This window comes from Tremella mesenterica, assembly GCF_000271645.1.
Source record: "Tremella mesenterica DSM 1558 unplaced genomic scaffold TREMEscaffold_1, whole genome shotgun sequence".
Taxonomy (NCBI): Eukaryota; Fungi; Basidiomycota; class Tremellomycetes; order Tremellales; family Tremellaceae; genus Tremella; species Tremella mesenterica.
In genome coordinates, this window is record NW_006711225.1 from 3434148 (window position 1) to 3462117 (window position 27970).

Here is a 27970-nt window from a genome sequence, read left to right on the forward strand (position 1 = left end):
GCACTGTTCCCGTGGGTTGGACCCTGACATTTTTGCCACACTCACTACACTGACCGATGTCCCACACCCACTTTCTCCATCTTGACTTGTCACACTTCTCTTCAAATTCTTCTCTAATCCAAGTGCTGTCTCCACCTTGGAAGAATACACATCTGTCAGGTCTATCTCTATAATCCATCTTCACAACTGTTCATCACCCTTCCACTCGGTACACTCCCATCTACTCGCTTATTCACCCCCTCCCCCCCGTCAGCGCCTTCCACTCACCCTCATCATGGCTCAACACATGGCAAAGTTTACCTGGGGTACGGGTCCCCAATCTGTGCGTTTATTTGGTCTCGTGACACGTACCCATCTTACCTTTTGATCATTTATCCATTTTCTTCTTCCACCTTGATGAAAACGATCGAGCGCTGACACGAGACCTTCTTTCAACCCCTTGACTTAAATCTTTTCACCCCTGTCATCGTACTTTCTTCTCCGTATCCTTCATCTTCAACATCTCAACTGACCATTCTGCCATACGACGATGGATGCTCTCCGGGTATACTCATATACTGTGTCTTGATATCACATAACGTCTTCATCGACGGGGTTGCGAAATAGGTTCACGTGGCTGGCGGTTTCAATAATTGGTCAGATACCGCAACTCCTTTGCATAAACAAGCAGATGGGAGTTTTGCAGCTGATATTCCCTTGCCTTGGGGAGAGAAACAGGCTTTTAAATATGTTGTTGATGGTGGTGAGTGTAGAGTCTTGTCTACGGGCTCTAGTCTGTGTACCAGCCACTGGTCATTATTTTCGTTTTTGGGTTTCTCATTGGACCCTGTCTCTTCCTTTCACCACCACTCCGTTCTTCACATATTCGACTTTTGTACCCTACTTTGGGTCTCTGACTATTCCAGCATAAACTCTCAGTACTTCCTTCCTGGTCCATAGCGCATTGTTTACACTGTAATTTAACCCTGTATACCCCTCAGCTCTTCTCGTGCTCTCTCAGACATTTTGAATGCTGTAACGATCCTCAAGCTCTTTCTCGTGCACTTTCCCTAGCCAATTTTTGAAGACCAGGTCTAACATACAGAATGGAAAGTCCGAGAAGACGAGGCGAAAGAATGGGATGCCGCGGGCAACATGAATAATGTCTATACCGCCCCCGCTCAATCCACCGCTTCTCTCGTCTCCACCGCTCCCACCTCCGAGCCTCCAGCTGTCCCTCCAAAGACTGTATCCGACACGGCCCCTACCACCGCTCCAACCACACGACCCGCCGATTTATTGGCGGCAGCAGCACCCGGAGCTGCCTCACCAGGAACTTACACCCTCGGACCAATCTCCTCTTCCAGTCCAAAAGCCAGCAAAATAGATTCGATTGAGGAACCTCCTGCCGCTACCAGCGCTACGACGATCGAACCTGTCCCTGAACAAATGGAGAAGGTAGCTGCTGCTGCTCCTGTTGGTGATGCCGCCGTGGCGGATCAGAAAGGGGTTTTACAGACTGCTGCCGAGTATGGAGCAGGAGCAGCGGCTGTTATCGGTGCGGCTGTGGGGACTGCTACTGCAGCAGTGGAGAAAGTGACGGAGAGCGCTGCTGTGGCTGTTGAAAAAGTTACCGGGTTGGATTTGACACAAACACAACCGGTAGGTCTTGTCTTTTATCACCTCAATATCTGGAATTTGTGGCCTGCCGGGTGTATGCCATTTGACCAAGTGACGATACGTGATTCAGCAAGTCGACTCTGCAGTTCATGACGTGTGAGCAGGTTCAGGGGAAAAGATACACTAAGTGGGATTACTGGGGGCTCGCTTCAGGTAACCGAGAGGAATGACGGGACCCGTCCAATGCTCGATAGAGACTTGCACAGTCTCAGTGACTGGTCGGCGGTGGAACAATAGGGCAACCCCTTGCAGTAATTGTCGGACAGAGGGATAGAAACTGATCTGCAGATCTCGGTCGAAGAGGCTCAAGCGAAAGGCATCGATATATCCAGTCTAGAAACGAAAACGGCTGAGCCCGGTGTCGCAGAATCGTCAGTCAGCAAACCTTCCGCGGCAGCCATCAACGACCTGGACGAGAAGATTCAAGAGCTTAAAGTGAACACTGAGGCAAATGGCAACAGCGGTTAGTGTTTCTGTTTTTTGGTATTCACTTCGACTGTCCCACAACTTACCCTTATGGATGTGTATACTCATGTCAGACCCCTACCCCAATCAACCTGCTCCGGTGGAGACCCTCGAGAAGAGCGGACACGACATACCTGCACAGAACGAGACTACTGCCAATCACACCACTGTCCCCATGCCGTCTATCGTCACGATCGGCGAACGTGATCCAGCTAAGGACCGATCCGCCGACACAGGCATCACTTCCGACAACGCTGGTGCCAAACCCATCTCGACCAATCCAGGTGTCAGCGCGGAAGCTGAGAAAGCTAAAGCCGAGGCGACACCCGAACGGGTAACCGCCGTTCCGACCGTCACTCCTCCTCACGCAGAGGTGACGCCTCCAAAGACACCTGCGAAGGATGACGTAGGGAGTGCGCCTAGTACTCCCTCCAAAACTCCTGGTTCCGGACATGGGAAAGAAGCGACTGGTGCTTCTGCTACGAAACGGAAGTCGGGTCTGTTCAGCAAGGTAAGCGCTTCTTTTACCGAGAGGAAGCTCGACTGATTTTCAGATCAAACACGCTTTCAGTTCTCCAAAAGAAAAGAAATAGTGTTCTGTAGGTTGAAGGCAATGGAGATGGTATGAAAGTTGTGATCTATCGAATTTGTGCACAGGCGAAGTGAGGGGAGCTTTGAGGAAGTCTTGAACACTTGGAAAACTAATTTATACTTTTTGTGCTGCTTTAGAATGCGACATGTGTTTTTGATCTTTGTAGATGGACCCGCAGTTGCGTCGAACAAAATGTCCCAACCTTTGTCCGAATGTCCGACGGGATGAGCGGGAGAACCCGGTGGATCTTTTAGTGACCCTAAGCTTCCGCCGAGGGGCGCGTAGGGATAATCCCGACGGAACTCGAATTAATCCCGACGAAATTTTGCCACTTTCTCCCAAAATACGTCACTCAACCCGAGGATCCCTCCACTACTGACCCAAATACCTACGGAATGTCCCCAAATCCCCCCTGTATTGAATATGCATCCTACCGTGGCTTCTTGCATATCTATGGGTTGCCACACGTATTCTGAAGCCATTCATGCAGGCAGAACCTCCGAATTCGGAGTCCTTGGTTCTCTACAGCCATTTGGAGTTCAAATTCGGAAACGCCCCCGAAAGGATGTGTCCTTCAACCCTAGGCACTGTTTGGCGGTGATTGGGCAATCATTTTTCTCCTCTTCTTATTTCAATCATCTTCTTTCCATTGATTTAAACATAATAGTAACTTACTGAATTAAGCTCACAAGCTTTATGTCTCAGAATAATCAAGCTGATCAACTCATTCTCAACGCTTTAAAGAGAAAGTCGCCTTTTCGTGGTCGACCTCCGAAAGTGTATGCTCCTAGTGCACAATCACCATCAACATGTCAGTGTCTCCTCTGAAGATTATCTCACCCCTTACTAACTATGTAGCCGGTCCTTCTCACCCTATTGAGCCTTCTTCTATCAACAGGACAGCTTCGGAGATCCAGTCAGTTTCGGTTTCGGTGCCCTGTGAGACATTCTCTTTTCCTCTTGGTTCATTGAAGCTTATGCTCAGTGAACAAACCGCCGCCCTTTCCTGAACCACCCCAGCTGAGCTCAAGAGGGGCTTCTTCTCCATCTCCTTGTCATAAAGTAGCTCAGCCCGATCTCCTTCCAACCCCCTCTGCCTCCCTGCCTGCTTCCGAAACGCGACTGGAATCGCATTTGGATTCGGTGGCCTGTGAGGCAGTTTCTTTTCCTCTGGGTTCATTGAAGCTTATGCTCAGTAAATCATTCACAGCAGTTTCCCAAATCGTCTCCTGGTCACAAGATACCCCTGTCCACGGCTGATTCCAGTGAGTACTTTTGGATCCCCTTTATGTATCAACTGACAGGAGAGTTGCATCAGGAGATACTCCTGCATCGTCCAACGGTATTGGTATTGTGACACCAGATTCGGTACCCTGGACAGAGCTGGTCATGGCCTCCCCCTCCGCTTCATTGTCTTCGGCCGTGCAAGCTTCAGCACCCAACTTATCCGCTGCCGTTCCGAAATGGTCTCCCTCTCAACCTCCGAATCCCATTTCGGTAGAAGATGAGATCATCACTGCTAGGCAAGAGGCGGCCGGGCGCTTCCGAATTGTCAATATCTCTTCCGAATCATACTCCGTACCACGTCCTGAGGCTCCACTCTTGGCACTCAAAGCTCCTCGCACCGACGCTAGTCTTGGGGTCAACATACGTGCTTTGGAAACCTTCTGTCGTTTACCGAATCCTGACCTGGTGGATGATGATCGCTATGAACAATTCGAGGTGGCTTTTCATCATATCCCGAAAGCGTTTGACTCTTTGGTCAGTGTTCTGTTTTGGAGAGTTACAACCGTTGATATATCAGCGTCAGGACTACCTCATTGAGACCCAGCATATATCCAAATGTGTTCAAGTGGAATGGTTGGATCCCCCTGGTTTATTACCCGCCGACATCAGGGGAAGACATGGCCTCTTCTTTGTCTCCGACAGTGCTGTCGCCGCATACCCGAATCGGACAGTGTTTCGGTCGATCTTCCGATGCAGTGGCAACTGTACCCAGATCCAGCCAACTTTGAACAGTGTCCACCACCATGTTGAGCCGAAAGCAAAGGATGAAACACAAACAACAGCCGAAGCTCACCCTCCAACTGCTGCCAGTGCACGATATTCCTCAAGAGCACGTTTAAAGTGTGATCTTTTTCTTGAGGTGGGTCATATAAGGATGATTCATCTTCACTAAGCTGATTTTCTTAGATACGAATGACCCCCAGCAATATCCGAAAAGGGGTCTGTTGTCTGATCCGCCCGAAAGCTGCATATCACGGTCAACCGAACCCGTTGACATTACTTCGGATTTCGCCACATCTCCGAAACCTACTCCATGATGCTGCAACTCTGGTGGGAACGACTGAGTCACGTCTTCGGCTTCGGTGGTACAATTCCTTCTGCAAGATTCACCCCTATGTCCTATGGGTCAAGGCAAATTATCCCGAGCGTCTTCCTACCACCACTGACTTCCAAACTGCCATCCGAACGGCTCTGCGGCAGGAAAGGCTGGATCGGCTACCACTGGCGGCGATAAGTATCTTACATGAGGCCAATCCAAGCTCTTTCCTGCAGTATGTAGCCAGCGTTTCCTTGTCCTCATGAGCTGACTGTCAGTTGTGAATATCCTGAAGGCCTGGCACTCGGTGGCACTCAGCCATTCCCAGCGGACTCTTCGTTCATTGCAATCATCAGTCCGAAACATGCATTGCAATCAGCAATTCGGCATGCCACAGATCGGGGCCTCTTTCTTGATTCGTCTTGGAGAAATAAGAATGCAATACGCTGTCCCGTCACCTTGCTAGCCACAGTAAATGAATATGGTCATATGGTCCCTGGTGAGTCCTGTGGTTTGAAGGGTTTCGGGTTTCGGAGCTGACAATGCTCCAGTAGCTGTCATGGTCTCAAATCACGCCAACACCGATTCCTATACCGAATTCTTGAGCGTTATCCGAAAGGCTATCAAGAAAGAAGCGAAAGCATTACTCAAGGGCAAATCATCAGTGGTCTCCGAATATGAGAATGAAGAGCAAATCCTCATCAACGCCGAATACATTCACGAGGAGGATTTCCTTCCACTACATTTCATGATTGATTGTGATGACGCCGAACGAAAGGCCATTGAGGAGGTCTTCCCGGGAACTCCAATTCGGTTATGCCAATTCCATTTCATGCACGCCGCCCGATCTCGAGCACTTCGGCTATTTGGGAGTGATCTGGTGGGTACCGAAAAGGCCTTTGCCTTCCTTGTGGCACTTCGGAGGTGCCAACGATGTTCCGAAGAGGAGTCTTGGTCAGAAGCTTTTGCTCGACTAGAAGCCGATGTTGCGGCAATCAGCAATAACGATCCCGAAATTTGGGACAAAATCAGAACCTGGCTCCTGTCTGAATGGTTCAGCGACAGATGGAGGGGATACCTTGTCGACTATGGTCTGCCACCTCATCACACCCGAGATGGTACTCTCTCAACAAACAACTTTGTCGAAGCGGCATTTCGGACCTTTGACAGAGTATTCCTTGAATCTCGAGCCAACAAACGTATAGACAAACTCCTCACAATCATCATCGACGTTTACTTTCCCATGTATCTCCATTCACCACCAACATCTGCCCGCTGTGACCCCACAGTTCTGTCACACATACTTCAAGGACTGGAGCTTTGGGAGCAAGGGGCGGTTAGGGAATGTTTCGGAGACGAGATGCCTATGTCATTGAGAGGTCAACTAGATCATACATATTGTGTGACATCCTCCGAATCGAGCAAAACAACACCGGACTTACATTACTGTGGGATCAAAGACAAAACTCGTGAACGATGCTCCTGCAGATACTTTACCGAAACAGGCAAAAGGTGCTCGGGTCTCTGGGCATTGTACTGCTTTCACACTTGTGGCTCCTCCGAAACGTATTCTAATGGTGTCACGGCAAACGAACTGCGACTGCAGACTCGAGCTATACAACTACAAAGACGGTTGGGAGAGATATCTTATCCATTGGATCAAGAAGACCTTGTTGCCTATTGGGGACATGACCCTTCGGAGCCTGTGTGGCATGATTGGTCCTCCGAGCAGCCTCCGAAACAGGGCAAGCTCATCAGCATTGATAGTGCCAACCTTGATTTTGTCGAGCCCGATTCGCCCATTACCCGCCGAAACCGATTCCTCAACCATGCTGACGACCATCCCTCAACCACTGCCACGTTACCGGTTTCAAGACCAGAGGCTGATAAGGGTGGCCGTCCAGCAGCTCACCGCCCTCTGCATCCTTATCGCCAAAAGACAGCCCCCACAAAAGCTGGCATTCCTCGGGACGCACTACCACCACGAGATCGACCTGTTGGAGCAAAGAATTATCTTCAATCCTGTTTTGCTCTGTCGTTGTTCCATATTGTCTTCCGAATTCCAGCCTTCGTGTCCGCATTCAACGAAGCTAATGACGCTCTCAGGCCTCACGCACCTTCTTTGATTGTCTTACTAGGTGACTTTCTTAAAGCCATTTCGGTAACTAGACGGCTGGTGGATCTGAAGGACATTGTACCGATCCTCCGAAGTGAGTTCCCTTCCTCCATCATTGCTGCCAATCAGCATGTTCATTTGCTGATATGCAGGTGAGAACTTGATAGATGAAGAATCTCAGCATGATCCGTGTGAACTGTTTCTCAGAATGACAAGCAAATTCAATCAGATCATTGAACAGAACCCGATTCGGAACACATTCCAATTCGGAGTAACCTGGGAATATGTCTTTCAGCCCTGTTCCCACGCAGTCCCTGTCAGGCAAGAGACATCCTCACTGGAGAAGCAAATGACCGTTCTCCAAATCTATCCACATGGCTCATCACTTAACCTCATCCAGCTCATCAACCTTTCATTGTGGCGTTCATGCAGTCCCCAACATTGCTTTTCGGTACCATGTAATGGACGAATGGCCGTCACTCGAGCACGAGCCAAGATGTCCTTGGAATCCAACAACCTGCCCCGCATGTTACTCCTCAACATTGTCTGGGATCTCCGAAACCCCTCTGCACACCAAGTGATCCACCCTTTTGACATTCCCGAAACTATCAACCCAGCGCAGGTTTCGGCCGTACCTCCTCCTATACTCCCCAGCAATCTTCCAATGTACAGATTGAAGGGAATGCTCTGCCGAAAGGGGGACACCGTGCAGGTGACCAGTGGACACTATGTGGCTTTGATAAAGCATGATGATGTGCTGTGGGAGATTGACGACGAAAAAACCTCTCGTATGTTTCTGAACCGGGACGCTTTCGGTGGTACACGATTCCCGGTCTTGCTGTTCTATACACTGGAAGATGAAGTCAAGCCATCAGCAAGTCAACCCATTGCCAAAAAGAGACGACTGAATAAGCCAAGTGGGAAAGCAATGTCAAAATCGGCTTCGAATCCTGAAATACCAAAAGCTGAAGGCCCAACACTGGAAGCACCAAACCCCCAACCTCCCGTTTCGGACGCCATACCAGCTAATTCTTCAAATTCGGAGCTGCCAACTTCGGCCCCGCCAACGCTTGAACCTCCGAATTCGGGAGATCCGAAAGTTCCTCCTCCAAACCCAACGGAACAAGAACCTGCCCCAGTTGATGTCCAGTCCACAAGCTTGGCGCCCACCAGTACCCCTACAGACCCCACCGCTTCTCAGCCCAATGTTCTTCCCACAGTTTCTCAGGGTACCATCCCTCCGAAGCCTACACATATTTCTCCACCTGGTGATGAACCTCCCGAAAGCGGGCCTTCCTCGAGCAACATGCTGTGCCAAACCAACACACCCCAGGGTGAATCGGCTCCCCCCGATCAAGCTATCAGTCTCAATCCCACTGTAGCTTCTCAAGACATTACAGCAGAACCAGATTCCCCATCATCATCCATGGACATTGATCCTCCAAGTGTCGTTCCCACTGTTGAACGCTCTCCCTCACCCGAGGTTCCGCAGTACTGTCAACTAGAAAAGGCTCAGTCAGTCATTGCCGAAAGACTAGCACAAGTTCAGTGGCGTTCGGGGGAATCCTTTCAACCTCTCATCTCCGTCAGCACATTTCAAGATGTTGATAGCCTTTCGGACGATCTCCTTGAGGACCTGTGCGACCAGATGGAAGCTATGTTTCATGACATGGCCGAAGATGAGCATAAGGGCTTGAAGCTGCAGGGTGTAGACTCCACATTCGGGTCAAAAACGTTGCGTAAGTTCTACGGAAGGAATGAGTGGTACACCAATTTCGGAATCGATGATATCTTGCTTTCGGTGTCAGCTTTCATCCGAAATTGTGTGAATCTGGGGATTGGAATGTCTGACCCCATACCAAACTCGTTTGTTTACCGAACCCTAGCTGCTGGTGACAACTGGAACCCATACATACCTGGAGGTACGCCATGGCCTTCTCTGGGCAAGGACGGGCAATGGAGGAAAGAGAACACAGTTGGGGTTCTGATGTCGAGCTCCCATTTTGAGACACTGGTAATCTTTGGGCCACAGAAGCTGGTGTTGATGTATGATGGGGCAGGGGGGACTTATGATTCGGGAGAACAGAAGAAGGTAAGTTGGTCATTCAAAATTACTTCAATGAGGTGCAGCGTCACTGATCAATAGCAATGGTCACGCCTGCTAGAACGCCGTTTGTCCTGGGAAGTCAGAAAAGGCATAGCAACAGAGGCTGAAGCTATGGGTTGGTTGATTGCTCCAAATTCTCAGGTGAGTACAGTACTACTCCCAAGCTCAATAATGACGTTCAGGCTACCAGGGATAACCTGGACTGGGTTACACAAGTGGACTCACACAGCTGTGGTCCTCTAGCATGTGCCGCTGCATGTCTTCTTCTCCAGGGAATCAGACCGACTGCTTCTGTGCTTGGGGTGAAATCATCAACTCTGGCTAGAGGTGAGAGTAGAAAACTACGAACAAGTGTGCTTCAACTGGTGCTTGCAATGGCTGCACGGGATCCAGCAAATGAGTCTATATTCAGTCCGAAAGTGAAAAAATTGATGGACAAGTCTGTACCTTCCATGACTTACTACATAGATCGCCTGTAGAGAGGTATCACAGCTGGTTGTGCATGAATATAATGACTAATATACCTCTGGATGTAAAAATACACTTGGTTTGATGCAGATTGGGGCTTGATTATCTTTCCCAAGTGAGTCCGAAGGCACTCCCGAAACACCGAAAACCCCTCCGAAAGCACATCTGACCATCTCATGTATTCCAATATTGTACTGCTTAGGGTCACTAGTCATTGTGTCTACCCAGTGCTTATTTGGATAGTCATAAGCTCTCTTGCAGTGATATATGCAGCCATGACTGTCCGAAATTGGTCAAGGCTGTCCGAAGTCGGTCCGAATTTTGGGGACAATTAATCCTACTACAAGGATCTCTCGCTCACTGACACAAGAAACAGTGAAGTATCTCTTGCAGGGATGTATGCAACATGAGCCAGGCTGGAAGAGTTCAGACATGGAATGCATTACACAGGCTAGTTCACACACAGATGAGACATTTGGACCCCAAACATAGAAAGACCGAAACATGAAATGAAAACACCGAAACGGAAACTCGGCAAAATGAACAAGTGACAGTACATACAAGGGAACTGTAACACGGATTTGATTGGCTACATTTAATCTTGAGAAGAATGGAGATCTGCATTTGTGGGGATTGTGGGAATGGCATCATGAGGTGTTGGTCCTGAAGAAAGTACATTTTCGGAGTTGGAAGGGTCATTTTCGGGATTCGGTGCGGTATTTTCGGAGTTTCGAGCGGTGATCTTGGTGGAAGGGAGATCAAGACTGTGAGCTCTTCTTCGGTCAGAGTACTCGTTCGGCTTCGCAGGGGAGGTCCTAAGGTCAAAGCGGAATTGTTGCCGAGCCTTTTCTTGTTTGGCCTCTTGGAGTTCTGACTCAAGTTGCCTGATGGTGTAGTTGGCCGATTCCCACTCCTCTTGATCCACTTGAAGGTCCGCCCGTAACTTCTCATTTGCTCCCTCCAACTGCGCTTTGAGTTCCTTCAACCCTACATTCTCCATCTCAGTCTCATTTTGCAGGGCAGCGGTAATTTGCACAAACTGCAATGCCTCGTCGATTTGCTGTTGCATTACTCCCTTAGCTGCTTCAGCCTCCGAAAGACGAGCTCGGAGAGTTTCCAATTCGGTGTTTTCCTTCTCAGCCATCTGTCTGGCCAGATCTGAACACCGCTGTTCAGCAAACTGACGAGCCTGAGCCTCCTTTTCCTTATCCCCCATTGCACTAGCGAACCTCTGGCTCATAGTCTTGAGCCCTTCCTGAGTCTCCTCCAACTGCTTTCGGATTGAAGCAATTTCGGCGTCCTTTTCGGCGGTGACTCGGGCAACAGCATGATCTCTCTCCTCATTCTTATCAATCTGCTCTTTGTACAGCCGGTCCAGTGTCTTTACCTCTCCTTGAGCCACATCTCTTTCAGAAACCACCGAGTCATACCGCGCTTTGAATTCACTCCATGTCCCATTGATAGCTCTCACACCCGAAAGTGATTGTGTGACACTTTCGGAGAAGGCTTGATGACGTCCTCGGTTGATTTCTCGGTAATAGTCTATCATTTCGGAAACTTGAGCAACCATTCGGGAAGAGAATTGCTCCTCAAACTGAGCCTGAGTCTCTTGAAACTCACTCATACGATGCAGACACTGTTCAACTTCGGGCATGGTAGACGGTGGAGCCGGGATGTAAGGGACAACCTTTTCGGGTGCAGGCTGGTCCAAGGAAGGGACAGTGGGCCTTTGGGTCCGAAATTCGGGCTGGAGTGGTGGGTTCATTTGAGGGAGTTTACTGACCACATTGACCGAAGTGACAGGAATGGAGGGTATCTGACCTGGCAAAGCTGTGGGACCAGAGCCAACGAATTCTGAATGAGAACGAATGAGAGAAGTGGGAGGTGGAGTCTGAGGGGGAGCCGATTGGGAAGCAAAGAGTGGAGGAACTATGGGCTTCGGAGCCATCGTGGGTTTCGGAACATTGGTTGATGGGTTTGGACCAGGAAGACTCTGCACACCTGATCGACCCAGGCGCTTCTGCTGTAGCCACTGCTTTACCTCTGCAAACGTATGCAGTGAGGTAGGTAGTGGGGAGATTTGGGGAGGGCCAGAGACGAGAGAAGAAGACCCAGGTTGAAGGTTTGGAGGAGGGCCTGCTTTCGGAGCAGGGGAGGGGCTGGGGAAGGGGGCCGGTGTGACACTTTTAGCTTGGTGAGGCGAAGGGATTGTTGGTGATTCTTGCAATGTAACACCCAAAACCGATTGTGTTTGTGCTATAAATGGGTCTAGAGCAGAGGGAACGGCCTGTTGTCGAACAGATACGGCAGGAGAAGGAACAGGACCAACAGGGGACATTGTGGGCACCTTTTCGGAGGTAAGATCCATTTCGGGCTGGGGAGGACCTTGTTCAATGGAGAACGGACGAGCCCGTTTCGGTTCGGCCTGGGACTCTTCTACATCCTCCAGGGCACGCTTGTTCACAGGAGGATGAACAGGACTACTTCGGACAAGTATCGGAGAAACCCCAGCTGGCAAACCTGCAGAGAAAACGGGGGGGGCGGTTTCGGAGGGTTCCTTTTCGGGAACAACATCGGCAAATTTTGGAGGGCGGGGAGGGAATCGTGGCCTCTCATTTCGGGCTGTAGATTGTTCCGGTTGAGGTGTTTCTTCCCCATCATCTTGACCCAAGCTGGAATCTTGAACAAGAGTAGGACCAGCTGGAGAAGAAAGCTCCGTTTCTCCCTAAAAGTCAGCTGCTGAGACTTGCTTTCGGTTCGGAACTTAGAAAACTCACCTCCGAACGAGGTTGCTCTCTAGCAGACGTACGCGCTTCGGTGAGGGGTTTCGGAGAAGGTTTGACAACCCATTTCGGATGGGATTTTGCAGCATCCCCAGCTGCGACAGTGCCTCCCCTAGCAGTCCTACGCTTGTCCTTCGGTCCTACCGGTTGCTGCAGTGGCGCATTTGAGAACCCAATCGCCGTGGAAGCTGCAGGGGGAGCTTTTTCTTTTCCCTTTCCTTTTCCTTTTTCGGGAGGGGGGGGAGAAACCGATTTCTTGGGAGCCGAAGCTCTTGTGGAGCGTGTTGTGGTGGCTGGCCGGCGAGGTTTCGGAGGGGAGGGATGTGGTGAATGTTCAGAGTCCGATGAGTCCGAATCAGAATCCGAGCTGTCCTCAGGCTTGTCCTGACCTTGTGATGACTTTTTCGGTCGTTTTTCACTTTCGGAGGACTCTTCGACAAGGAAATTGGTCGGCTTGCCCTTGAGGGAGCAGGTGAGAGGGGGCTTTGTGGAGTTATAACAGTGCACACAGACACGAAACTTTCCTTCGTCCCAACGGTTGAGAAACACTGGTCGACCATCAGGTACATTGACACATTTCACTTCGGGATGTCTGAGATCAGCATTGAGTTTCGTTAATTTCTCCCGAATTCGGGAGCCATATTTGATAAACCAATACTCACGTGTAATTGAAAGCCGAAACACAAAACTGGACATGACAGTTTGGCTTTGTGGCCGACTCATCCGCCGAATAACATCGTGACCCTCTAGTAATCGCCCGAATACCCTCTTCCTTCATTTGTTTCGGGGTAGCTTCCCGAAGTCCTAGCTTTTCAGCAAGCTGAGGAAGATACTTCGGCTCTGCATGCCACCAGGGCTGGAGGTAGAACCCTATCTCAGCTTGAAAAGAACGAAGTGATTTCTCATTCTTCCAAATGGGGTGTTGTGGCTGAAGATACTTTTGGAAGTGAACATGGTCGGGGTGTAATTTGTAACCCTTCGGAGGGTTTACACTGGATTTATCTGTTTTTGGGTCGAAGGGGTTCGGCATTTTGAGAAAGAGGTCAAAGAGGTCAGAGAGATTGGGAGGAAGGGGGAGTGGGAAGACTCTAATTTTGATGATAAGATAATTCGGACGAGCCAAGGGGGAAGGTGAGATGAAGCACACAGATGCAGAATGAGCAGTGAGATCAGTTGAGAGTGAGCAGTGGAGAGCAGATGAAAAACGCTGGCTAATGTATGCTGGAAAAAGATATGAAGATGCTGAAGTGAAGTGAAGTGAAGAGAAGAAGTGAATTGAAGGAATGAAAAAGGGGGAAAATCGCGTCAGCCCGTGTTAGTACTTAGTAGAAGTTCAATCAACACATCACCATCAGACACGTCAACATGATGGATCCTTAAGAGAGTTTTGTGCATTCAGAGGATGTATTACCATGAACATGAACATACATACATACTTACATACATGAAAGAAGCTATTCACTTGGGTAGATTGGTAGTCAGTAGTGAGTATGTGACTATCACCGAAAGCTCCCGAATTCGGCCGAAAGGGGACCGAAAAGGAAGTAGGATTTCGGGCTGGGGACATTGCCCATGCCCCTGTGGTCAATACTCCGAAAGCTGTGCCGAAAATGGTATGAATAGACTCAGAAGGCGTCAGGCATTCCAATGATATCAGAAAAGCCACGGAAAGATGATTTTTTAATAGTGAAGGTATTTGGGTCAGTAGTGACGGGATATGGGAGTTGAACGTCGTATTTTGGGAGAAAGTGGCAAAATTTCGTCGGGATTAATTCGAGTTCCGTCGGGATTATCCACTTTTGCCGCCGAGGGCCGAGGTGGCGACTTGGCGTATCTTCTTGGCTACCTGGTACCTTTATGCATTTGTAACCTTTCTCTTGTTCTTTTCTCTTCACTACACTTTACACTATTCTCTTCATAATGCCTCTTCATCTCCCTCATCTCGGTGGACATCACGGTCACAAACATAAGAAATCACTATCTGATGTTGACCATTCAATCATCACCCCTGCTGAACCTCTTGGTAAATCTCAACCTCCGCCATCTACTTCTCCCAAGATACCTCCACTACCTCAAAACAAAGATACTGTACCTCCCTTGAGACACAGTACAACATCAACTTCATCATCATCACAACCAACTTCAATCTTGAAAAAAAACACGTCTTCAATAATCACCGGTCTCACAGGTTTATCATCACCTGATTCACCTTATATTCAAAAACGTTTCAGCGGTATGAACCTCGATAGAACCGAAACTATAGATTCACGTTCTTCAATGGATGAAGATAATGGTAATAATACTTCTTCTACACCTGCGACTTCAGTTTCTTCTTTAGGTTCATGTCCATTACCATCAAGTTCTGCAGGTCAAAAATTTCCTTTCTTCGTAATGACTTTAAGTGCTACTTCTACTTTATCTTTTTTAGCTTTACCATTATCTATGAGACCTTTAGTTTTAGATTCCATACATAAAGCTTGGAAAAAAGGTATTTTGAAAAATCAACAAGTAGAATATCAACCTGAATTAATGAAAAGACATAAAGATAAAGGATGTGAAGGTGGTGTTTGGGAAGTTACGATGAAAGATAATGCTTGGTTACCTAAAACTGAAGATAAAGTTGCGTGAGTTTGATTTTAATTCAAATTTAAGAATCAGAGAATTTTTGTAAATTGATTGAATATAGATCTAAAAGAATCTTGATTTATCTCATGATGGCTTTTGCTAAAGAAGGTTATAGTCTTTGTTCTTCATTTAGGACTTCAGCCAAAGGTGAGTTAATTTTCCTTCAAATTTCATTCCCTATACTCCGAAGGCTTTTCAAATCCAATTACAGTTTTATCAATCCAAATATATCATTACAGACAAGTGAAAGATGGTTTTGAAACTCGATAAATTTGACGGAACTGATATCAGACTCTGGTAAAGATACACTCATCTTTCTTCGAGGAGAACCGGACCCTGATCCTATTTTCTTCGCAGTGGCGTTTTATCAAAGTGATCGTATTTGGATCATCGACGCTGAAGCTGATGTGGGTGAAGCTTTGGAAAAAGGAATAACAGAACATTGGATAGATGGGATTAGAGATGCTAGAGTTAGAGAGAGACACTGTAGGGAGATTCGTCTCAAAGGTCATCCATGTCAGTCGCATTTCCTTCTGGTCCCTTGATATTCCCCTCGCCTCATAACCTATACCCCTACCCTTTTGCCTCACTCATTCCGTGCAATCGATTGGGCGGGTCTCTCTTTGATGATCGTATGACCACAATCGACTGACAATTGACATTCGCCACTACACGGTACGAAGATCTGCGTGTAAATGTACAAGTCACTGATCTTCAGGGACCGCACATTCCGCCTCGGCACTCATTTCCGCCCGTGCTATTCAACTGGTCATGATGAAGATTATCACTCACTATGACAGAGGCTACGATTTCGTCGGAAGTGTCGATATGGCCGACTTGGACGAAGGTGAAATGCCAGTCATTTTCTATAGACGTAAATGGGGTACTGGGAGAGCAGTCTGGAAAATGTCAGAATGATAGAGGGATATCAGTCCATGAGAGTGAATGAGGTTTGAATTGAATGTGTCATACTGTTTTAGATGACGAAATTATGCTATGCTTTACTTAACATTTCAACGATGCAATGCTAAACCTCGAACTTCTCACGAGTTCTCAACTTGATGAATGTGTTTTAAAAAAGAGAGAAAGAATCAATATTCATAGATCATTACACCTATCAGATTATCTGCATTCACACATCATCTTGCAATCCCATCTCTCCCTCATCCTCAAGCCTGTACGTCAGTCAAGGATGCTACATTGAAAGGGTGGACAATCTCACATGACCTTCAAAATCATAATCGATCCCTGCTTGCTTGATCTTGCTCTTTCTTCTCTCTTGCCTTTCGAGTAAACGATCATTTGACTCTTTCTTCTGTTCTTCCGTTCTTGGCTATATATCAGTAAATCTTCCCTTTGTATCTTTCACAGCCGTCTCGACAGGCGATACCGATGAAAGTGTAGAATATAAGAGAAAGACTTACCCGTTCTTGTCTCAACTTCTCCAATCTAGCACGAGGTATTTTACGCCATTTCTTATTAGCCCCTTCCCATAACCTAGGATGAACTTCGTCTGGCGGGACGACCTTTCAGTCAGTCAATCTTCAATTGTAGCTGAAAAGAAACTCACTTGACACTTGAGTAAATGTCCCATGAGGAGGTAATTGTTCATTGTCTCAGCAACGATCTCCGCCACAGCTTCAGATGACATTTCGATGTATGCGTAATGTTTGGACGCGCCCGTCTTCCTGTCAGCTGTTTCCGATAATCTTTCAGATGATTGAACTGAAGATGTGATGTTCAAGCAGACGGTCATGAGGTACCGACCGTGGAAGATAGGGGAAGATGTTGGATGATGCTAGTAAGACTGGATGGGAAAGAACACAATCCAAAAACTGACTTTACGATTTCGTGCAAGACGAAGTTGTGTCACTTCACCAAACTGACTGAAATATTCTTTCATCTCATCTTCATAAAACCCATGAGGGATCCTTCCGAGGTACAGCGTACCCTTTTCCGAAGTCTAGAAGTCAGTCATACCATCTCACCTCCTTGACTCATCTCAAAAATCTTACTTCTAAGACGGTGGATTTGGGGATTTTGAGAAATGGGTCAAGCGGGACATATTCAGACACATGGGCGCACCTTCTTCTTCTGAGCTTTCTTGAGCTTGGCAGCGACGCTCTTGTCATCTTTAGCCACACTTGTCAACTTGCTCATATCAAACTTCTTTCCCGCTTCTCTCACAGCCACATCTTCTGCGTCACTCTCATCGGAAGAACCTTCGCCTTCGGAAGAAGTAAACCCATGAAGCTCCTCGTCATCGTCAGACTCTTCAGTCTCCGCGGCAGCCTTGAGCACAGCTTTGCCTTTTGTCTTGATTCCATTCGCAGCTTTCCCAGCGGATTTCACGCCCTCTGTGACCATCGAGGCGATCTCTGGTGCTTTGTCGCTGGTTTTGACAGTAGCTTCGGCTAGCACTTCTTCAGCGTCTTGAACGACCTTCTTGCCCTTCTTGCTGGCTTTGGTGGTAAGGTCGCCGGCGGCTTCTTCACTCTGTGAAACAACTTTCTTGCCTTTTGCAACAATCTTCGGAGTGATTTCTTCGACTTTCTCCTCCGCATCTTTTACCGCTTGACGTCCTTTCTTTGTAACTTTATCGGTCGCTTCAACCAGCTTTGTATCCGGCGCTTCCTTGGCTTTCTTGCCTTTCTTCATAACCGTTTCCTTGCCCGCTTCTCCTTGACCGACAGCTTCTTCAACGACCTGCTTGACCTTCTTCTTGGCGGGTTCAGCCGCCTCCGTCACATCTTTCGCGACCTTCTTTGCCTTTTTCTTGACCGGCTCCGCTCCCTCTACGACGTTTTCCGCGACCTTCTTCGCCTTTTTCTTAGCCGGTTCTGCGGCTTCAACGACATCTTCCATGACCTTCTTTGCCTTTTTCTGAGCCGGTTCCGCTCCCCTTACGACGTCTTCCACGACCTTTTTAGTCTTCTTCTTTGACGACTCTACCACCTCAGCCGCTTTTTCCTTCCCCTCTCCCACCGTCAACCCTGTCGCCGCTCCAAAGCCTTTCACTACACCGTCCAAAGCTTCTCCCACCTTCTCCGCCACATCCCCGACCACACGCATGACCGTTTCTTCCGCCTGAGCCACCAACTCCCCCGCCCTCTTCCGTTTCTTCGGATCGGTAGCAGCCTCCTTGACCTGCTCCACCATAGGTTCAACAGCTTTAGCCACTTCATCCGCCTTTTCCTTTACCACCTTAGCTGCCTTTGCCGCCTTTCCCTTGAGTGGTTGAGCAGCTTCCACAGTTTTCTCCAATACTCCTTCCGTCTTCTTCACTGCTTTACCTACTTTCTTCTTGCCTTCCTTTACGTCTACCCCTTTCTCCTGTAATGATGCCTCCAGTTTTTCCTCCGCCTCACCGACTTTATTCCCCACATCTTTCACCATCTTACTAGCTTTTCCCTTCAATGGTTTGGCAGCTTCTCCCGCTTTTTCCACCACAGTCTCGCTAGCTTCCGCAGCTTTGGAAGCGACAACCTTGCCACGCTTCTTCATCTTCCCCACATCCACATTATCTTGTACCACATCTCTGACCGGAGCAGGGGTAGCCGAACCGTCAATCAATAGTTCTCCAGCAACATCGACAACTTGAGTGACGGATGAAGCGAGATCAGCAGCGACGTTTTGTATAGTGGTAGCCACTGTTTCAAAAGCACTTGGATCTTTTGCTTTCTTCTCCGTCTGCTTGACAGGTTTCGACTTGCCGGGTTTATTTGAAGAAGTTGATTTGGGCTTCTTAGACTCGGGTGCAGATGAGGGGACGGAAGTCGGGGCGGAACGTTTTGCCATGTTGTGAAATGTAATGAGTGAAGTGATTGACAAAGGGGGAAAGAAGAAGAAAGAGTGGAGAGGAAGAGGGAATGAAAACATTTTCGGACCAAAGGACGTCATCGATTCGGTTTTCAATGTGGCGCTACAAACTTTACTCTTCTCTCACTCTCTGCTACCCCCGTGAGATGAATTTTGCAAGACGTCATTAAGAGAAGCATGGCTGAAAGATTCGATCTCTTCAACCCCTGTAAGCTATTACTGCATGCACTACTCCTTACATGCGCTCCTTGTTGGAAGAAGAGGGACGTTCCAGCGGTGAGTGTATTAAAAGTGGCAGGGGGAAACTAAGGCACCGACTTTCTACTGATAAGTTTATTCGTCCCCAACACATGCACCATATCCTCGGACGCGTCAACAAACTCACTCAAGGTCCGAGCAAGTGAACTGAGGGTGTTTGGTTGAAGATGCACCCAAGTCATTTCATCCGATTAGCATCTTAATCTCATCTTTCGATATGTTACGGTTTCTCACATTATCAACAGTGGTTCTATTATTGTTGTCTCTTCCCGTGACGCACGCAGCTCGCTTGACAGTTCTTGATGATGTGAGTAAAATCTAAGTATCAAATCTTGTCTCTTCTCCATCCCGAAACTCCGTGCTCATCAAGTACAACCGACCAAGGTGTATATGTAACACTACACCTCCATCTTCCTCCTCTGTATGTTCCCGAAAGGGTATTAATATACGGACGGACTACACGTACGGAATGATCGACTGTTGACATCCAGGATGGCCAAACAATCATCGAGACAGTCTCAACTGATCAATGGGATGAAGTTTGGACTTTGACATTGTGAGTACTCTATTCCCCTTTCAATGTTCCTTTGTTCTAACTCATATATAGATCAACAATAGGTGTGAAAGTAGCACAGAATTCATTAACTTCCACTACTACCAAAGGATTTGTGTGAGTTACAACATCCCTCACCCCACCCATCACATCCCGTCGTAGTTTATCAACACGATCCTTTCTTTTGTGTACGTGGATGTGTTTACAATTCGTCATCATAGAGACTTGTGGAGATAATGTTCTGATGGATTGACAAATAGGACTAATCCTGCTATCGTTAGTCCTACGGCGATCGTAGCTGCTGGAACGTGAGTCCAATTCTCGAATCCTTCCATTATTACCCTAATCAGGATACCCCAATCGAGATTTTCTTCTATCCTGGGTTGCAAAGCTTTCTCTGGCTAGATTTTCTCCACTCGAGGCTTCACGAGACTTTCAAAACGTCATTTGAATTTTCCCCGTGACGGAGAGCAGAGATGGGATAGAACTTGAGGGATTCATGCACGATCATGTCTGACCCCCAGAATCCAAGATTTCTCAGCATACGAAGCTAGCGTCAGTACCAAACTAGCCAGTATGTCCAGTTCTCTTTGGGCACAATATACAGCGACCGCTAGTGGATACACGACCTCTTCAGCCCATCGAACGGAAGTTTCTCTCGTAGGATGGGGTGTTTTGATCTTGCTTGTAGCATATGGCTTAGCCAAAGAAGGGGTTCTATGAGAAGACTAGGTGTTATTGTAGGCATGATAAAATTAGGAATGTTGTACTAAGTATGGGTCATGCATCAAAACGTCATGAAACCATCAAATTGTGAGATATGTTTTTAGATGTTCAATCATCCATCCATCCTCCTCCACCTTCCTCATCATCGGTTAGATCTCCTCCGTCTCCCATCACATACCTACTTTGTAACATGCCATTTTCAGCGGAAGGGGAAGAAATGAGACCGTCAGCCAGCTCGGGAGCGTGGAGATGCATGGTTGGTTTTAAGTGGGGTTCAAGGGGAAGTTGACGACGAGGGTAGGACCAGCCGTTGGACCATGGTGGGATGGTCAGAGGTAGGAGGAGCGTTCGCTTAGGACTAAGTGTTAGGACGAGGTCTTCTTGTACACTCTGTCGAACTCTGTGAAGTCCATCTCGGAGAGGATGACATGGTAAAACGAGGTAAGCTACACGAGATAAGAGAGTCTGGAAGATTCCTTGTGGTATGAACGATAGTGAGATCACAAAATGTAATTCGAGAAGGAACGAACGTACTATCCTCCCGATCCTATGTTGAAAAACAATTCTAAATTCCGTTTCTTCCCTAGATCATACGGGTTCAAATAGATCAATCCCTCTGCCTTCGCCCTCGTTTCCAGATAAGCATTATCATGACTTTCTACACTTGTCTCGCCTTTCGATACCATATAGAGATGCCACAATAGCAACACTGGGACACAAAAGCCTTTTGATCAGCTCGTCAGGAGTTTGAAGACTTACCTATAGCTAGACTGAGCACGTAAAGTAATGTATAAGCTATTCTCGGTGACATGCCGGGCCACTGAGAATCAGCAATAGCAACACATCATGATGATTATCGTCTTTTCACAGATGAATCAACAGCGACGACGGTCAAAAGTGACCACAACATAGGGAAGAGGGGTTTGGGGTGAAGACATATAAATGGGACACCCACCGGTTCTCGGAAATCGAAAGAATCCCAAAATCTGCTATAGCCCATCAGGGATACAACCCAAGTTGCGAAGCTCAACCAAGCCCTAAAATATCAGTCTTTGACATCTCACGTGGCTGATCGATTTTCAAGAATGAATGACATACATGAATAAGACGAAATGTCTCTGATTATGGAGCCCGACCTGACTGGGTCGTAAGACTCATCAATACCATTTCGACCGAACTCACACAACCGTTGATCCCTATTGATCAGTATCCTTCTCCAACTTCTAAAACACTTTACTCACAAGGACAATGATGGTCCATCAGTAGGATACATCTTTTGCATACTGAACAATGATGTGTTCGCTGGTTGATCAGCTTCCACCACATCCCGGCATCGAAGATCTTCATCAAGTAAGTGTGTGAGGTCATATAGTACAGAACTGAAAGAGGGAATGAGGTGAAAATGAAGAAAGATAAGAGATGTCACCTCCGGTTTAGGCCCATCACATTTCCTACATCTCCTCACTCTTCCTTGCGGAGCAGGAGTAACATTAACATTTCCTTCCCCGGTCAACGGACGTGTATTTCTTCTAGTCATCCCCCATCGTTCTGGACTCCACACACTACGAGGGGAATGAACCAACCAAGAATCTCTTCTACTGTGAACTGGTTTATTTGGGGATAATGCTAAGGCTCTGGGGGAAGGGTAACCGGGAGGAGTGACGCATACGAGAAAGTATTGGCCGTATAAATTGGCAGGGATAATAAAGAGGATAGGGGAGAGTAGTAATGTGGTGAACCAGGATAAATCTCGAACGACGACGTCGACTATGAGTTAATTTCAGGTCTTTCTCCAGCTAACAAGAGAGGTCATAAACAGTTATTTGGGCCTGAGCATGGTACCAGTCGAGGTAGGGTATTTTGGTGGGATAGGTAGGTGTTGAAGAAAGATATACATACAGAAGATGATCCCACCAAGACCTATCAAAGTCCAACATAATCCAACGAAGACCGGTCCAGCAGCTCCAGTGATCCAATCTGCAAATGCCTCTACACGTTTGAAACAACGTATGACGAGACCTGATAAAGGTCGTAGAACACCTCGCATGGTCATGTCGGATAAAGCTCCCTCTCGGATTGTCGGCTGGTACGATGGTTTTGTAGGGCAGCCAATGGCCAATGGCCCGATCCGCGAGCTCAAATAACAGGCGACAGTTGTTATTTCAAGTAGCTGACTTATATTTATTGGATGATGACGAGAGGTACTTAAGTAGGAAGAGGGTAAGAAGAAAGGAAGATGTTTCCTCGATTGATTTATATCTCATCAATCTCACTTTACTAAATTTCCTTCTTTCCTTTTGTAACTTGTCTCTGCTTGACCTTCTTTTGCACTTGCTTGTCGATTTCACTACTGTGAAGAGTCTTTTAGAAAATGGCTACGACCACTTTCGCTCAAGCAGGTCCATCAGAACCATCGTGAGTCGTCCATCTTCCCTCCTCACACACCCCCACTACTTCCTATGCCTCCGACCTCTTACTTTCATATTCGCCACCTCTACTTATCCAGCTTTCCGACCAAGACCATCTCTTCCCTATAACTCACATCCACGCTCCACTCATGTGTGTCGATATTGGCTTGAGTGTATAGGATTAGAAATGAGAGATACTAACGCTCAGCACACCATGGCCTGCACCAGCTATAGAAGCTTCCACACACGGTGCTATAGCATTTTGTCAAGTCTACTATGAAACTTATGATGAACCACTTCGACGAGTATCCGTCAGTGCTATCTCTCTCTCTCTCTCTCTTTGGCCTTAACTTTCTCCTTGCTCTTACTTGTCGTTCAACCCGTCTCCATGCATCTATACCTGCATCTCATCTCCTCTTTCACTCACCAACCTCGAGCCACCAGCTCCTGTTCAAACACATTCACCACAAGTGCAAGCACACATCCTGGTCTTCTGTCAGACGCTCGTGGAAGTGTGGTAGCCAAGAAGATCTTGAAGGAACATAGTCAATAGATTTAAAGGGGACATACTGATGACTCAGGAAATCCCATTACTATATCATCCCGGTGCTAAACTCATCTGGAACGGAAACCTCGTACCTACTACCTCAACCGAACTCACAGCTTGGCTGGAAGCATTCCCATATTCAAGACATGATCTACAAACACTTGATTGTCATCCTGCCGAATGTACGTTCTTTTCTCCCGCTTCCGTTTTCCTCTCCTTCATCATCTCCTTGAACCCTACAACTCTTTCCGAATGGGCATCAGCAAGTCATGAATTTCCCTGCGAATGGAACCGATCAATCCAGATGTGTCACTGTGGGATCAAGAAGAAACACATGGGGCTTTGCGGGTTCGGTGATTAGGCACAAAGAGGGTTGATGACTAACTTCCAGCTCCAACACCAACATCCCCTCCTGATCTCATAGTCAACGTCACTGGATCAGTATTCAGCGGACCTGCTTCTTTTCCTCTGCACGGGACTAGCGGGGCCAACCAACCTAATCCTGATAAAGCGAGGAAATTCCATCAAATGTTCATGTTGCGTGCCGTAGCCGGAGAGGGCGGTTTACAACCTATGGTATGTCCTCTGTACTAACCCTCTTTCTCACCACGTCCTCAGACCGGTCACACCCTGTCTAGCATGTGCTGGGGTTTAGAACAAGCTGATAGTGCTTGGACGGTTTGGGGGTACCTAGTGAAGGACAGGATCGTATGATCGTGAGAAGAGCGGAAAGTGTACTGATGACCAGTATAAGATCCAGACAAACAATTTCAGATATATCGGATAGCCCAAAGCTCAAGTCATTCAAGCATGATCACGAGCGACGTCGAAGATTGCACAGCAGATAATCGAAAGCGCAAAGAAGAGCATGAGAAAGGGAGAGTACGAAGAGCGAAGATCCGTCTCGCATCTGAAGCATATCCATCCATCTAGCATATACATAATCAAGCTCCCGAAAATGTATGATCCAACTCACTAGACTCGTACACTATACTTTCACTGACGATGCACCAAAGGAAGTCCACTGGATTATAAAGCGTTTGGAAAGAAGGGTAAGATCATAGTTTGGCTTTCTGAATTCCGGTCCCCTCCTCGCTGTCGCGATATGCCTGATCAATCTCTTTCTTGAACCACTTGGCGGCCACACTGCGTTTCACTTTGAGGGTAGGAGTGATGAGATCGTCTGGGAATGGTGTGAGTGTGAGGTGGACACCTTTGATAGTTTCGAACCTACAAATCAGTTGGTCTGTTCAGCCAAGTACTCGAAATCTGAGCCTCCAAATGCCATTTTATCGCCATCAGTGTTCAAAACACAAAGACCGCTACGTGTATTACGAACATTGAAGATGTCTTGGGATTGGAAGTGGTGAGATGGACATGCGAGGAGATGAAAAGAGCAGCACATACCCATTCAACCGATGACTCTTCGCGATCTTCACCAATCCCTCCAAAACTGCCCTCTTCACTTTCTTATCCTGCACCACCCTCTCCAACGTCTTCACGTCCTCCGGGTGGAACGTCTGGCCCAAGACGTGATGAGCCAAGTTGGCCGCTTGAGCAGGATCAAGCACCGCAATGGCCACAATGCAAGAACGTGTCGAGTCCCCATGAACCAACAAAGTCGCGAACAGGGGATTCAGAGCGTAGATCCCCTCCAGCTTTTCCAGTGCGACATATTCCCTAGTCATCAGCGAAGTTCTGGACAACTGAGGAAGAACGAGCAAGACGCCCAGTCTATGTTGACCAATCAGTCAAGCAACACCGAGTCTACTTTGAGGTATCGCCCAGGGTAAAGATGAAAAATTTGAATTGGGAGGACATGTATAGACTGAGCCCTCACCCTTGTGACAGTTTGACGACATTCTTGATCCGGTCGATGATCTTCAATCTTCCGTCAGAATCAATCTCTCCGATACTGAGCGTCAGTTGAAGGTTGTACATCGTGCTTGGCCTGAATTCACTCTTCGGTGTGCATCCAGCCATCCTTATCGATGAGCTTCGTCGTGTTGATCGGATCGTGCAAGTATCCAGGAGTGATGTTACAGCCTTTGAGGCATATCCTGTATGATCAGCTAAGCGAACTGAATGCTTTCCCAGTAGATCACTGACTCTCCACGGGGTGAAGGCTTATCGGTACTTCGGTACTTGAACGTCAGCTGAAGCCCAGGTACGCAGGGGAGATGACTCACTCCCATATCTGGCACATCGACCAGTTTGACATCATTGCAAGGTTGTATTTGACCGCAAGTGCCAACAGACTTGATGTCCCAAGGTATCCTGCTTTGTCAGATTTGCAGCATTCGATCGATCGTGACCCGCCCTTTGGTACACGTTCCAACAGTCTATCTCGTCAGCTTTACATGCAGTCTCAAACAAGAAAGCTGACCTCTGTCATGCCATACTGAGCGGATCAGTTAATTGACAAACAATACAATAGTGGAGGACTTACTCCTTGCACAACCTCACAACTGAAACAAATCTTCAGGAGTTCGTGCACCTCAGCAGCCAAAGGGGCAGCTCCTGAGCCAATGTACAAGATGTTGCCTCCAAGCAGATTCCGAATCTGTGATGAGAAACGCTCGTTAATGTTCCGGACCACGCGCACCTTTCTGAAAACCAGAATATCATAGAGAGTGTGTTTCACTTCCGCATTTTGTCGCCAATTAGCGAGCTTAGCCTCGACGGCTTTTGACAGCAGAGCGCCTTTTAGGCCACCAGCTTCTATCTGCGTTTGAACGGCAGCGTTGATTCTGGGAGTCATCAGAATGTATTCGGCTTCTCTGGACTGAGAGGGTTTCTGACCTGTTCCAAACTCTCGGTACACCCGCCATGAAATGCGGCTTTATAAGCTGAGCGTCTTCAAGTAACCGAGTCGTATCGCCCGTAGTCAGTCCGATAGTCCCGTTCGCATACATGACAAGAAGCTCCAGGAATCGCTGTTCGTGAGCAAGCTTTTGTGGATTGATCTGAACACACCTCATATCTGCAGATGTCAGCCAAGAGCACACTATTTTGAAAACTCACATATGACTCAAGGGCATGTAGGACAAAAATCGCCATTCTTGATGATTAAGTTGCTCTGTCGCACCCAAGGCGTTGGAGACGACCGCCGTTGTGACATTGTCGTTGGTCAAGACTACGCCTTTGGGATCACCTACGAGCAATCAGGTTGCTATGTCATACACTATACTAGCAAAGGCTCACCAGTGGTACCGCTTGTATAACTGATAGTGACAATACGCTGCCTGTCCAATTCCTCTTCGCCGTGAACCCCTTTAACGGGACCTGGCTCGCAAAAGACTCCCTCGGTCATCCCCCATTTCTCTAGCTCGACCATATCCAGTAGCTCCACATTGACACTCTTGGCCCACTGTTTCAACACTTCGCCCTCAGTCCGAGGTAGCGGGTCCATACTGACAATCACTTTCAGAGTCGAACATTGAGGAACGACCTTGAGTAGACTTGGAAGATGATTCCGAGCAGCGAACACGATAGAAAGGGGGCAGTGATTTGTTCTGATTCATCAGCTCGTCTCAACCTTCCTCAATGACAATAAACCCACATATATTTGGCAACATCAGGCCCAAGAGTCTCGTATAGACTCACGCTGACCAGGCCGTAGGCTTGGCATGCGAGGTCAATCACCTGCCATTCCTCTCTGTTCTTACTCCACATTCCCACTGCCCAACCTCGACGTGCACCATGTTTTAATCGGTTGCTAGTGCTGAAATGAGGTACACCAGGGTGAGTCAGTTCCACCGGAGTGATAGAACCCACATTGGGTGCTTTCAACCGACCATCTCGTTCGAGTGCTAGTAAAGCCGATCCAAGTGCGGTACGACGTTGTTGAACTTGAGAGTAGGTCGTACTGAGGAGAGTGGTGCCGAACGTTACTTCGTCAGTGGTACTTGATGCTGAGGGAGGAATGGTGGCACGGCGGAGAAAAAGTGATCGGTGTGGATGACGAGCGACAGCTGAGAAGCTCAGCCACGACGCCCATGGGCTTGGCTGAGATACTCACATTGCTCAAAGAGCTCAAAAAGAGTTCGAGGTTCATCTTTCTCCGTCAAGCGAGATTTGTCCCATATAGCTATCCGAATTAGCGGTTTCCTTCATCTGGTACGTCAAAGATCACGTACCATTCTTGAAGACACCTTGGGCGTCAGCTAATGAAAGGAACGTCCAGGGGCTACTCACCTGTCTGACCCGCTTTTCTGGACGAAGGTATCTCCTACATAAGATGAGCTTATACTTTCTATCACCCAAAAAAGACAAACATACAACACTCTGAGAGGTCAGGGAGGTGTGAGGTGGGTAAGGGGTAATTGGCATGTCGTCCTCTCGGTGCGTTCAAACCCTGACAAAGACCTGATATGTGGAACACGGGCAGATCCGTGTGCCTATGATCGTTGTTGTGCTCGACGTCTTGAAGCACGATGACACAATATGACAAGGACGGCTTCTGGTGTCAGACGAGTGGTCCAAGGAGAGACAAGATTGTGTTGGGGATGGAAGAAAGCA

The 27970-nt window shown here is 47.8% G+C and overlaps 9 protein-coding genes across 9 annotated transcripts; 5 read left to right on the plus strand and 4 right to left on the minus strand.

The window, feature by feature from the left end:
* The first annotated feature begins 83 nt into the window (after window positions 1–83).
* Window positions 84–2879, plus strand: TREMEDRAFT_72928 (uncharacterized protein). The gene is made up of 6 exons (XM_007002113.1): window positions 84–322; window positions 607–742; window positions 1085–1641; window positions 1948–2122; window positions 2199–2635; window positions 2679–2879. The coding sequence occupies exons 1-6, from the start codon at window positions 275–277 to the stop codon at window positions 2715–2717; spliced, it is 1392 nt and encodes a 463-aa protein (XP_007002175.1). The 5' UTR covers window positions 84–274; the 3' UTR covers window positions 2718–2879.
* Window positions 2880–3412: 533 nt separating this feature from the next.
* Window positions 3413–9741, plus strand: TREMEDRAFT_59070 (uncharacterized protein; the record flags this gene model as incomplete). The annotated part of the gene is made up of 12 exons (XM_007001435.1): window positions 3413–3527; window positions 3575–3655; window positions 3702–3866; window positions 3913–3981; window positions 4026–4477; window positions 4521–4862; window positions 4910–5274; window positions 5318–5538; window positions 5591–7249; window positions 7308–9247; window positions 9302–9403; window positions 9445–9741. The coding sequence occupies 12 exons, from the start codon at window positions 3413–3415 to the stop codon at window positions 9739–9741; spliced, it is 5808 nt and encodes a 1935-aa protein (XP_007001497.1).
* A 584-nt stretch (window positions 9742–10325) lies between these two features.
* On the minus strand, window positions 10326–13543 carry TREMEDRAFT_59071 (uncharacterized protein; the record flags this gene model as incomplete). Its single annotated transcript, XM_007001436.1, has 3 exons — window positions 10326–12455; window positions 12508–13105; window positions 13176–13543. The coding sequence occupies 3 exons, from the start codon at window positions 13541–13543 to the stop codon at window positions 10326–10328; spliced, it is 3096 nt and encodes a 1031-aa protein (XP_007001498.1).
* Window positions 13544–14700: 1157 nt separating this feature from the next.
* Window positions 14701–16047, plus strand: TREMEDRAFT_15744 (uncharacterized protein; the record flags this gene model as incomplete). The annotated part of the gene is made up of 4 exons (XM_007000353.1): window positions 14701–15137; window positions 15200–15285; window positions 15430–15654; window positions 15857–16047. Coding segments are annotated over 4 exons (939 nt in total), but the record flags the coding sequence as incomplete, so codon positions are not given.
* A 213-nt stretch (window positions 16048–16260) lies between these two features.
* Window positions 16261–18936, minus strand: TREMEDRAFT_59073 (uncharacterized protein; the record flags this gene model as incomplete). Its single annotated transcript, XM_007001437.1, has 6 exons — window positions 16261–16313; window positions 16366–16471; window positions 16563–16664; window positions 16709–16822; window positions 16979–17101; window positions 17224–18936. 6 exons carry the CDS (start codon window positions 18934–18936, stop codon window positions 16261–16263), a joined length of 2211 nt encoding a protein of 736 aa, XP_007001499.1.
* A 496-nt stretch (window positions 18937–19432) lies between these two features.
* TREMEDRAFT_59074 (uncharacterized protein) lies at window positions 19433–20491 on the plus strand (the record flags this gene model as incomplete). Its single annotated transcript, XM_007001438.1, has 5 exons — window positions 19433–19522; window positions 19707–19771; window positions 19823–19885; window positions 20029–20076; window positions 20293–20491. 5 exons carry the CDS (start codon window positions 19433–19435, stop codon window positions 20489–20491), a joined length of 465 nt encoding a protein of 154 aa, XP_007001500.1.
* A 46-nt stretch (window positions 20492–20537) lies between these two features.
* TREMEDRAFT_42080 (uncharacterized protein) lies at window positions 20538–22680 on the minus strand. The gene is made up of 9 exons (XM_007000929.1): window positions 22394–22680; window positions 21921–22261; window positions 21736–21796; window positions 21677–21690; window positions 21593–21630; window positions 21450–21531; window positions 21254–21314; window positions 21029–21218; window positions 20538–20852 (listed from the first exon to the last, which is right to left on the minus strand). Exons 1-9 carry the CDS (start codon window positions 22545–22547, stop codon window positions 20603–20605), a joined length of 1191 nt encoding a protein of 396 aa, XP_007000991.1. The 5' UTR covers window positions 22548–22680; the 3' UTR covers window positions 20538–20602.
* A 185-nt stretch (window positions 22681–22865) lies between these two features.
* TREMEDRAFT_67132 (uncharacterized protein) lies at window positions 22866–24236 on the plus strand (the record flags this gene model as incomplete). The annotated part of the gene is made up of 5 exons (XM_007001862.1): window positions 22866–22909; window positions 23111–23213; window positions 23484–23631; window positions 23841–24025; window positions 24198–24236. 5 exons carry the CDS (start codon window positions 22866–22868, stop codon window positions 24234–24236), a joined length of 519 nt encoding a protein of 172 aa, XP_007001924.1.
* Window positions 24237–24356: 120 nt separating this feature from the next.
* TREMEDRAFT_70858 (uncharacterized protein) lies at window positions 24357–27952 on the minus strand. The gene is made up of 18 exons (XM_007001993.1): window positions 27731–27952; window positions 27647–27680; window positions 27589–27603; window positions 27471–27539; window positions 27012–27423; window positions 26654–26964; window positions 26474–26603; window positions 26252–26425; window positions 26055–26199; window positions 25899–26012; window positions 25836–25850; window positions 25769–25791; window positions 25639–25726; window positions 25559–25593; window positions 25411–25509; window positions 25290–25364; window positions 24857–25129; window positions 24357–24679 (listed from the first exon to the last, which is right to left on the minus strand). The coding sequence occupies exons 1-18, from the start codon at window positions 27779–27781 to the stop codon at window positions 24508–24510; spliced, it is 2235 nt and encodes a 744-aa protein (XP_007002055.1). The 5' UTR covers window positions 27782–27952; the 3' UTR covers window positions 24357–24507.
* Window positions 27953–27970: the final 18 nt, after the last annotated feature.

Coding starts and splice junctions, on each gene's coding strand:
- TREMEDRAFT_72928 (XM_007002113.1), top strand. CDS start 275: ATGGCTCAACACATGGCAAAGTTTACCTGGGGTACGGGTCCCCAATCT. Junction 1,642..1,947: donor ATTTGACACAAACACAACCG/GTAGGTCTTGTC, acceptor ACTGATCTGCAG/ATCTCGGTCGAAGAGGCTCA. Junction 2,123..2,198: donor TGAGGCAAATGGCAACAGCG/GTTAGTGTTTCT, acceptor TACTCATGTCAG/ACCCCTACCCCAATCAACCT.
- TREMEDRAFT_42080 (XM_007000929.1), bottom strand. CDS start 22,547: ATGACCATGCGAGGTGTTCTACGACCTTTATCAGGTCTCGTCATACGT. Junction 21,315..21,449: donor CTTTCGATTTCCGAGAACCG/GTGGGTGTCCCA, acceptor GCTGATTCTCAG/TGGCCCGGCATGTCACCGAG. Junction 20,853..21,028: donor AACATAGGATCGGGAGGATA/GTACGTTCGTTC, acceptor CCTAACACTTAG/TCCTAAGCGAACGCTCCTCC.
- TREMEDRAFT_70858 (XM_007001993.1), bottom strand. CDS start 27,781: ATGCCAATTACCCCTTACCCACCTCACACCTCCCTGACCTCTCAGAGT. Junction 26,965..27,011: donor CCTGATGTTGCCAAATATAT/GTGGGTTTATTG, acceptor CTGATGAATCAG/AACAAATCACTGCCCCCTTT. Junction 26,013..26,054: donor ATATTCTGGTTTTCAGAAAG/GTGCGCGTGGTC, acceptor TTCTCATCACAG/ATTCGGAATCTGCTTGGAGG.